This window comes from Leucoraja erinacea, unplaced genomic scaffold, assembly GCF_028641065.1.
Source record: "Leucoraja erinacea ecotype New England unplaced genomic scaffold, Leri_hhj_1 Leri_1108S, whole genome shotgun sequence".
NCBI lineage: Eukaryota > Metazoa > Chordata > Chondrichthyes > Rajiformes > Rajidae > Leucoraja > Leucoraja erinaceus.
In genome coordinates this window covers 21,903-32,500 of record NW_026575350.1, presented here as the reverse complement: position 1 = coordinate 32,500, position 10,598 = coordinate 21,903, and the positions used below count along the sequence as shown (strand labels likewise).

General features: G+C 48.0%; 1 protein-coding gene across 1 annotated transcript in view; it reads left to right on the top strand.

Annotated features, from left to right (window-relative positions):
- Nucleotides 1-5,965, top strand: part of LOC129715302 (zonadhesin-like) — a gene marked incomplete at its 5' end in the record, with an annotated part of 25,854 nt that extends 19,889 nt beyond the window's left edge. The window contains 3 exons of the mRNA XM_055665163.1: nucleotides 1,320-1,427; nucleotides 2,463-2,550; nucleotides 3,697-5,965. Coding sequence (XP_055521138.1) covers nucleotides 1,320-1,427; nucleotides 2,463-2,550; nucleotides 3,697-3,829 — 329 coding nt within the window. The remainder of the gene's footprint in view (nucleotides 1-1,319; nucleotides 1,428-2,462; nucleotides 2,551-3,696) is intronic.
- Nucleotides 5,966-10,598: the final 4,633 nt, after the last annotated feature.

The window sequence follows — 10,598 nt, the reverse complement described above, 5'->3', positions numbered from 1 at the left end:
TCTAACTCTTTCTCTTGAAAACATCCAGTGAACCGGCCTCCACTGCCTTCTGTGGCAGAGAATTCCACAGATTCACGACTCTCTGGGTGGAAAGGTTTTTCCTCATCTCGGTCCAAAATGGCCGACCCCTTATTCTTAAACTGTGTGTGTGTGTGGCCCCTGGTTCTGGACTCCCCCAACATCAGGAACACAGCCTCAGAATTAAAGGAGGTACCTTTACAAAGGAGATGAGGAGGGATTTCTTTGGTGGTGAATCTGTGGAATTCTTTGCCACAGAAGTGTGGAGGCCACAAGTCAGTGGATATTTTTAAGGCAGAGATAGAAAGATGATTAAGAAGGAACTGCAGATGCTGGAAAATCGGAGGTGCTCAAAAATGCTGGAGGAACTCAGCGGGTGCAGCAGCATGCAGGTGTCAGGGGTTATGGGGAGAAGGCAGGAGAATGGGGTTGGGAGGGAGAGATAGATCAGCCGTGATTGAATGGCGGAGTAGACTTGATGGGCCGAATGGCCTAATTCTGCTCCTATCACTTATGAATTTATGAAGATCATCGAGGAAACAGGGGAAAGATTTTATAGGAATCTGAGGGGTCCAAATCTGAGGAAGGACATTATTGCCATAGAGGGAGTGCAGAGAAGGTTCACCAGACTGATTCCTGGGATGTCAGGACAGTCTTATGAAGAAAGACTGGATAGACTTGGTTTATACTCTCTAGAATTTAGGAGATTGAGAGGGGATCTTATAGAAACTTACAAAATTCTTAAGGGGTTGGACAGGCTAGATGCAGGAAGATTGTTCCCGATGTTGGGGAAGTCCAGGACAAGGGGTCACAGCTTAAGGGTGAGGGGGAAATCCTTTAAAACCGAGATGAGAAGATCTTTTTTCACACAGAGAGTGGTGAATCTGTGGAATTCTCTGCCGCAGAGGATAGTCGAGGCCACAGTTCATTGGCTATATTTAAGAGGGAGTTAGATGTGGCCCTTGTGGCTAAGGGGATCAGAGGGTATGGAGAGAAGGCAGGTACGGGATACTGAGTTGGATGATCAGCCATGATCATATTGAATGGCGGTGCAGGCTCGAAGGGCCGAATGACCTCTACTCCTGCACCTAATTTCTATGTTTCTATGTTTCTATGAATGGTGGTGCAGGCTCGAAGGGCCGAATGGCCTCTACTCCTGCACCTAATTTCTATGTTTCTATGTTTCTATGAATGGCGGTGCAGGCTCGAAGGGCCGAATGGCCTCTACTCCTGCACCTATTTTCTATGTTTCTATATGTATCATTGAGTTATTTAATAGCTGTTGATTTGTCTCTCAATAGGACTGAATTGTAACAGCAATCCTTGTCAAAATTACGGCGTTTGCGAAGAGACTGGAGATGGAATTAAATGTTTGTGTCGTCCCTTGTATAGAGGCGAAAACTGTGAGGGTAAGTCTTCTGCCTAAGATTTCGGCTTGATGTGTGGGATGGAACTGCAGAAGCTGGTTTGCGCTCGAAGATTGACAGAAAAGGGCCTGTCCCATTTGGATGTCATTTTGCGCGGCACGCAGGTGAAGATTTCGTGAATCCCAAATTCCTGGGGCGCTACGCGCGACCACTCGTCACTGCCTACGCCACCGTGCGCGCGTAATGTACGCCATCACGTGCGTTGTGACACGTAAATAAGGCGCAAATGACGCCCAAGTGCGACAGGCCCGTAACTCTGCTTATTCTTAACTCGTTTTCACCCAGCCCACGGCTAACAATAGATCAGCGTTTACTTTTAATAATAATAATAATAATAATAATAATTTTATTTATAGAGCACTTTAAAAACAAACATAGCTGCAACAAAGTGCTGTACATCACTAATCATTGACAAAAAAAAAAAGTTAATACACACCAAAAATAACAATCAAAAGAAATAGTAGCAAAAGACATGTAAAATAAAGAAACATCGAAAACACCAAAAACAGAAGCAAAGCCTCAGGCATGGTCAAAAGCCAGGGAGTACAAATGTGTTTTAACACTGGATTTGAAGATGGACAGTGAGGGGGCCTGTCTGATGTGCAACGGCAGGGTGTTCCAGAGTGCCGGAGCAGCAACAGAGAAGGCTCTATCCCCTCTGAGCCTCCGACTAGACCTCGGTACCTCCAGGAGCAGCTGACCAGCTGACCTGAGGGACCGGGCAGGAGCGTATGGGTGGAGCAGCTCAGAGAGGTAAGGCGGGGCGAGCCCATTCAGAGATTTAAAAACAAATAACAGTATCTTAAAATGAACTCGAAAGTGCACCGGGAGCCAGTGTAGGGAGGCCAGAATTTGCGATATGTGCTCCCTCTTTCGAGTCCCTGTTAAAAGACGAGCAGCAGCATTCTGAACCAACTACCTAATGCCTACCTTTTTCATTCATTTGTTCCATATCTCTCGATAGAGAAGCGAAATACGAGGTGTCGTTCCTCAAATTTTTTTTCTTCTCTTCCCTAGATGTGACAGTCGTCATCGTCATTGGAGTTGTGGCGGCCATTTTGTTCCTCATCATCGTAGGGGCGATCATTTCCTGCCTGTGCTACAGGTAACGTTACAGGTGGCCGATTGGGAAAGGGGGAGATGCAGCGAGACCTGGGTGTCATGGTACACCAGTCATTGAAAGTAGGCATGCAGGTGCAGCAGGCAGTGAAGAAAGCCAATGCTATGTTAGCATTCATAGCAAAAGGATTTGAGTCTCGGAGCAGGGAGGTTCTACTGCAGTTGTACAGGGTCTTGGTGAGACCACACCTGGAGTATTGCGTACAGTTTTGGTCTCCAAATCTGAGGAAAGACATTCTTGCCATAGAGGATTTGAGTATAGGAGCAGGGAGGTTCTACTGTGCAGTTGTACAGGGTCTTGGTGAGACCACACCTGGAGTATTGCGTACAGTTTTGGTCTCCTAATCTGAGGAAAGACATTCTTGCCATAGAGGGAGTACAGAGAAGGTTCACCAGACTGATTCCTGGGATGGCAGGACTTTCATATGAAGAAAGACTGGATAGACTCGGCTTGTACTCGCTAGAATTTAGAAGATCTTATAGAAGCTTACAATATTCTTAAGGGGTTGGACAGGCTTGATGCAGGAAGATTGTTCCCGACGTTGGGGAAGTCCAGAACTAGGAGTTACAGTTTAAGGATAAGGGGGAAATCTTTTAGGACCGAGATGTGGAAAACTTTTTTCACACAGAGAGTGGTGAATCTGTGGAATTCTCTGCCACAGAGGGTAGTTGAGGCCACAGTTCATTGGCTACATTTAAGAGGGAGTTAGATGTGGCCCTTGTGGCTAAAGGGATCAGGGGGTATGGAGAGGAGGCAGGTACGGGATACTGAGTTGGATGATCAGCCATGATCCTATTGAATGGCGGTGCAGGCTCGAAGGGCCGAATGGCCTCTACTCGGTGGCCCCTTGTTCTGGACTTCCCCAACATCGGGAACAATCTTCCTGCATCTAGCCTGTCCAACCCCTTAAGAATTTTGTTAGATAGATAGATTCTTGATTAGGACGGGTGTCAAGGGTTATGGGGAGAAGGCAGGAGAATGGGATTAGGAGGCAGAGATCAGCCATGATTGAATGGCGGAGTAGACTCGATGAGCCGAATGGCCGAATTCTACCCCTGTGATTTGTGCGAACTTGTGTCCCTTCCTCCGCAGACGTCCTAAGTGCCTTTTGTTTTCTTTTTGTGTAAACAGGAGGCGAGGATTGAAGGGGAGTGGGAATGTGAGCGAAATCAGTTCCATCGACATTGCCGATATCACACAGAGCATGCAACTCGTCCGAGATACGAGGCACATTGGAATAAACAACCCACACTACCAGTACTAACCGATGGTAATGCTAGTGACCAAACTCGATTCACAGTCATTGACTCCCACAGCGTGGAAACAGGACCTTCGGCCCAACTTGCGCATACTGGCCAACATGTCCCAGCTACACTAGTCATAGAGTGATACAGCGTGGAAACAGGCCCTTTGGCCCAATATTCCCACACCGGCCAACATGTCCCACCTGCCCGCGTTTAGTCAATATCCCTCCAAACCTGTCCGATCCATGTACCTGTCTAACTGCTTCTTAAACATTGCAATAGTCCCTGCCTCCTCCGGAAGCTCGTTCCATACACCCACCACCCTCTGTGTGAAAAGGTCACCCCTCAGATTCCTATTAAATTTTACCCCTCTCACCTTAATGCCCCTGAAACCTGAACGGAAACCTCTGGAGACTTTGCGCCCCACCCGAGGTTTCCGTGAGGTTCCCGGAGGTTTTTGACAGTCTTCCGACCTGCTTCCACTACCTGCAACCTCCGGCAACCTCCGGGAACCGCACGGAAACCTTGGGTGGGGCGCAAAGTCTCCAGAGGTTTCCGTTCAGGTTTCCTAAGTGGGACAGGTGCAGGAGGAGGCCATTCGGCCCTTCGAGCCAGCACCGCTAAACCTGTGTCCTCTGGTCCTCGATTCCCCTACTCTGGGCAAGAGACTCTACCCGATCTATTCCTCTCATGATTTCGTACACCCTCTGAGTGAAAAGATTGCCCCTCAGGTTTCTACGGCACCCGTGCCTGTCCTCTGAACGCAACACATTAACCTGCCCGCTACTCTTGTTTAATCAAATGGGCAGCGCAGCGGATAGAACTGCTGACTTACAGCTCTTGCAGCCCCGGAGACCCAGGTTTGATCCCGAATACCTTCTCCCCGAGACCTCGTGGGTTTTCTCCGAGATCTTCGGTTTCCTCCCACACTCCAAAGACGTGCAGGTTTGTAGGTTAATTGGCTTGATGTAAATGTAAAAATTGTCCCCAGTGTGTGTAGGGTAGTGTTGGTGTGCGGGGATCGCTGGTCATAGAAACATAGAAACATAGAAATTAGGTGCAGGAGTAGAGGCCATTCGGCCCTTCGAGCCTGCACCAGCACCGCCATTCAATATGATCATGGCTGATCATCCAACTCAGTATCCCGTACCTGCCTTCTCTCCATACCCCCTGATCCCCTTAGCCACAAGGGCCACATCTAACTCCCTCTTAAATATAGCCAATGAACTGTGTGGCCTCAACTACCCTCTGTGGCAGAGAATTCCAGAGATTCACCACTCTCTGTGTGAAAAAAGTTCTTCTCATCTCGGTTTTAAAGGATTTCCCCCTTATCCTTAAGCTGTGACCCCTTGTCCTGGACTTCCCCAACATCGGGAACAATCTTCCTGCATCTAGCCTGTCCAACCCATTAAGAATTTTGTAAGTTTCTATAAGATCCCCTCTCAATCTCCTAAATTCTAGAGAGTATAAACCAAGTCTATCCAGTCTTTCTTCATAAGACAGTCCTGACATCCCAGGAATCAGTCTGGTGAACCGTCTCTGCACTCCCTCTATGGCAATAATGTCCTTCCTCAGATTTGGAGACCAAAACTGTACGCAATACTCCAGGTGTGGTCTCACCAAGACCCTGTACAACTGCAGTAGAACCTCCCTGCTCCTATACTCAAATCCTTTTGCAATGAAAGCTAACATACCATTCGCTTTCTTCACTGCCTGCTGCACCTGCATGCCTACCTTCAATGACTGGTGTACCATGACACCCAGGTCTCGCTGCATCTCCCCCTTTCCCAATCGGCCACCATTTAGATAATGGTCGGCGCAGACTCGGTGGGCCGAAGGGCCTGTTTCCGCGCTGTATCTCTAAACTAAACTAATAACTAGTGTGGAGGGATCGCTGGTTGGCACGGACCTGATGGGCCGAAGGTCCTGAAATACTATCTACCTCATCGGGGACCCTCGGACTATCCTTGATCGGACTACACCTTGCACTAAACATTATTCACTTATCATATATCTGTACACTGTGAACGATTCGATTGTAATGATGTGTTGTCTTTCCGCTGACTGGTTAGCTCGCAATAAAAGCTTCTCACTGTATCTCAGCTCACGTGACAATAAACTAGACTGGCCTTCATCAATGTTATGTCGTTCAATATATTTATTATTCTTTTCTCTTCTGTTTTGCCTGCATCAAAAGAAAAATATGACCTGTGTCGTTTAGAGATACAGCGTGGAAATAGGCCCTTCGGCCCACCAAGTACGTGCCGACCAGCGATCACCAGTTATACCACTTTCTCATCCGCTCCCTACACACTAGGGCCCTGACCCGAAACGTCATCTATCCATGTTCTCCAGGGATGCTGCCTGACATGCTGAGTTACTCCAGCACTCTGTGTTCCAGATTAGTGAAAGGCTTAGAAACATAGAAACATAGAAATTAGGTGCAGGAGTAAAGGCCATTCGGCCCTTCGAGCCTGCACCGCCATTTAATATGATCATGGCTGATCATCCAACTCAGTATCCCGTACCTGCCTTCTCTCCATACCCTCTGATCCCCTTGGCCACAAGGGCCACATCTAACTCCCTCTTAAATATAGCCAATGAACTGTGGCCTCAACTACCCTCTGTGGCAGAGAGTTCCAGAGATTCACCACTCTCTGTGTGAAAAAAGTTCTCCTCATCTCGGTTTTAAAGGATTTCCCCCTTATCCTTAAGCTGTGACCCCTTGTCCTGGACTTCCCCAACATCGGGAACAATCTTCCTGCATCTAGCCTGTTCAACCCCTTAAGAATTTTGTAAGTTTCTATAAGATCCCCTCTCAATCTCCTAAATTCTAGAGAGTATAAACCAAGTCTATCCAGTCTTTCTTCATAAGACAGTCCTGCCATCCCAGGAATCAGTCTGGTGAACCTTCTCTGCACTCCCTCTATGGCAATAATGTCCTTCCTCAGATTTGGAGACCAAAACTGCACGCAATACTCCAGGTTGCACGCAATACTCCAGCTTGGATAGGGTAGATGTGGAGAGGATGTTTCCACTAGTGGGAAGGGTCGTGAAATGCGTCCCAAAGTACGGATCCAACGCCATTATTAAGTTTGCCGACGATACCACGGTAGTAGGACTGATCAGCGACAACGATGAGTCAGCCTACAGGGAGGAGATCCAGCACCTGACCACCTGGTGTGACAACAATAACCTCGTCCTCAACTCCAAGAAGACGAAGGAGATTATTGTTGACTTCAGGCAGACCAGAGGAGGCAGTCATACCCCCATCCATATAAACGGGACTGAGGTGGAGCGCGTCTCCAGCTATAAATTCCTCAGAGTACATATCTCGGAGGATTTGTCCTGGTCCCTCAGATTCAGATTCAGATTCAATTTTAATTGTCATTGTCAGTGTACAGTACAGAGACAACAAAATGCATTTAGCATCTCCCTGGAAGAGCGACATAGCAAACGATTTGAATAAAAATAATAAGTGTCCGGGGGGGGGGGTGGTGATTGGCAGTCACCGAGGTACGTTGTTGAGTAGAGTGACAGCCGCCGGGAAGAAGCTGTTCCTCGACCTGCTGGTTCGGCAACGGAGAGACCTGTAGCGCCTCCCGGATGGTAGGAGGGTAAACAGTCCATGGTTGGGGTGAGAGCAGTCCTTGGCGATGCTGAGCGCCCTCCGCAGACAGCGCTTGCTTTGGACAGACTCAATGGAGGGGAGCGTGGAACCGGTGATGCGTTGGGCAATTTTCACCACCCTCTGCAATGCCTTCCGGTCGGAGACAGAGCAGTTGCCATACCATTCTGTGATGTAGTTGATAAGGATGCTCTCGATGGTGCAGCGGTAGAAGTTCACCAGGACCTGAGGAGACAGATGGACCTTCTTCAGTCTCCTCAGGAAGAAGAGACGCTGATGAGCCTTCTTGATCAGAGTAGAGGTATTGTGGGTCCAAGAGAGGTCATCGGAGATGTTGACCCCCAGGAACCTGAAGCTGGAAACACGTTCCACCTCCGTCTCGTTAATGTGGATGGGGGTGTGCGTGCCGCCTCTGGACTTCCTGAAGTCTACAATGAGCTCCTTGGTCTTCTTGGAGTTAAGGGCCAGGTTGTTGTCAGCGCACCATGCTGCTAAGTGCTGGACCTCCTCCCTGTAGGCCAGGCCTCAACACCTCCAAGCTGATCAAAAAGGCACAGCAGTGCCTTTACTTCCTGAGGAGGCTCAAGAAAGTCCACCTGTCCCCCCGGATCCTGACCAACATATCCCGCTGCACCATCGGGAGCATCCTGACCACCTGCTTCACGGTATGGTACAGCAGTTGCACTGCTGCGGACAGGAAGGCACTACAACGGGTGGTGAAAACCGCGCAGCACATCATCGGTGCCCCGCTCCCTGCCATGGATGCCCTCCACCGAAAACGGTGTCCGAGACGGGCTGGGAAGATCATCAAAGACCCCTCCCCACCCCAACCATGGACTGTTTGCCCTCCTCCCATCAGGGAGGCGGTACAGGAGCCTCAGGTCACGTACTAGTAGGATGAGGAACAGCTTCTACAACAACACAATCACACTGCTGAACTCGGAGTCCCGCCGATAGATTTCTCCGGTTCCTCCGTCCCCATTGTTTAATTATTCTGTGTTTTTTGATTATCCTGTATCTTCTCTCTTTCTATTTTTTTATTTCTTTATGTACAACTACTACGGACTGACGCAAAACTGCATTTCGTTGTACTCATACTTGTATTTGTGCCATGACATAGAAACATAGAAAATAGGTGCAGGAGTAGAGGTCATTCGGCCCTTCGAGCCTGCACCGCCATTCAATATGATCGTGGCTGATCATCCAACTCAGTATCCCGTACCTGCCTTCTCTCCATACCCCCTGATCCCCTTAGCCACATCTAACTCCCTCTTAAATATAGCCAATGAACTGGCCTCAACTACCCTCTGTGGCAGAGAGTTCCAGAGATTCACCACTCTCTGTGTGAAAAAAAAGTTCTTCTCACCTCGGTTTTAAAGGATTTCCCCCTTATCCTTAAGCTGTGACCCCCTTGTCCTGGACTTCCCCAACATCGGGAACAATCTTCCTGTATCTAGCCTGTCCACCCCCTTAAGAATTTTGTAAGTTTCTATAAGATCCCCCTCAATCTCCTAAATTCTAGAGAGTATAAACCAAGTCTATCCAGTCTTTCTTCATAAGACAGTCCTGACATCCCAGGAATCAGTCTGGTGAACCGTCTCTGCACTCCCTCTATGGCAATAATGTCCTTCCTCAGATTTGGGACCAAACTGTACGCAATACTCCATGACATTAAAGTTGAATTGAGGCCGAGACCCTTCTTCAGACTGGTCAGAGATAAAGGAATCGAGAGATGAAGGTGATGATATAGAAAGATAAAGAACAATGACTGAAAGACATGCAAAATAACTTAACGATGACTAAGGAAAGAGGCCATTGTTAGCTGTTTGTTGGGTGTAAACAGGAAGAGTGGGTGGGGGAGAGAGAGGGAGAGGGGGAGAGAGTGAGGGAGGGGAAGGCAGAGGGAGGGGAGAGAGAGGAAGAGGTGAGCAGGGAGAGAGAGAGAGAGAGCAGGAGGGGAGAGAGACAGGGACAATGAGAGGGAGGGGGAATGGAGAGGAGAGAGAGATAGAGGGAGTGAGAGAAGAAGAGAGGGAGGGGGAGAGAAAGAGAGAGGGGGAGGGAAGTGAGAGAGAGAGAAAGAGAGAGAGGGAGAGAGAAGGAGAGACAGACAGAGAGAGAGAGAGGGGGAGGGGTCAAAGAGAGGGACAAGAGAGAGATATTGGGATGGTGGAGAGGGAGATAGAGATAGGAGAGTAAGGGGAAGAGAGAGAGAAAGAGAGAGGGGGAGACAGACGGGGGAAAAGAGAGGAGAGAATGGAAGAGGGGGCACGGAGAGAGAAAGAGCGGGCGTGGGAGGAGAGAAAGAGAAGGACAGAGAGAGAGAGGGGGGGTGAATGGAGAGGGAGAGATAGAGGGAACTTGATAGAGAGGGAAGGAAGAGAGGAGAGAGAAGGGTAGAATGGAGAGAGAAAGAAGAAAGAAAGAAAGAGAAAGAGCGAGAGAGAGAGAGATAGAGAGAGAGAGAGAGAGAGAGAGAGAGAGAGAGAGAGAGAGAGAGGGGATAAGGAGGCTGGTGGGGTTCACACTGTTTGGAGAGGAGGGGGAGGAGGGGGGAGGGAGAGAGAGAAGAGGGAGTGAAAGAAAGAAAAGAGAGGAGAAGAAAGGAGAGCAAAAGAAAGAAAAAATAAATAAATAAATAAATAGAGAAGAGAAAGAAAAAACAAAGAAAAAGAGAGAGAAAGAAGAAGAGATAGGGAAAGAGAGAAAGGGGAAATGGAAGAGGGAAGGAGAGAGAGAGAGAGAGAGAGAGAGAGAGAGAGAGAGAGAGGAGGAGAGAGAGAGAGAGAGGGAGAGGGAAAAGAGAGGGAGAGAGAGAGAGAGAGAGAGGAGAGAGATAAAGAGTGAGAGAGAGAGAGAAATAGAGAGTGAAAGAGAAAAAGAGAGAAAGAAAGAAGAGAAAGAGAGAGAGAAAGAGAAAGAAAGAAAGAAAGAAAGAAAGAAAGAAAGAAAGAAAGAAAGAAAGAAAGAGAGAAAGAAAGAAAGAAAGAAAGAAAGAAAGAAAGAAGAAAGAAAGAAATAAGGAAAGAAAGAAAGAAAGAAAGAAAGAAAGAAAAGAAGAAAGAAAGAGAAAGAAAGAAAGAAGAAAGAGAGAAAGAAAGAGAGAAAGAAAGAGAGCACTGACTCGAAATGAATGTTTAGCCTCGAATACAACAGGAAAG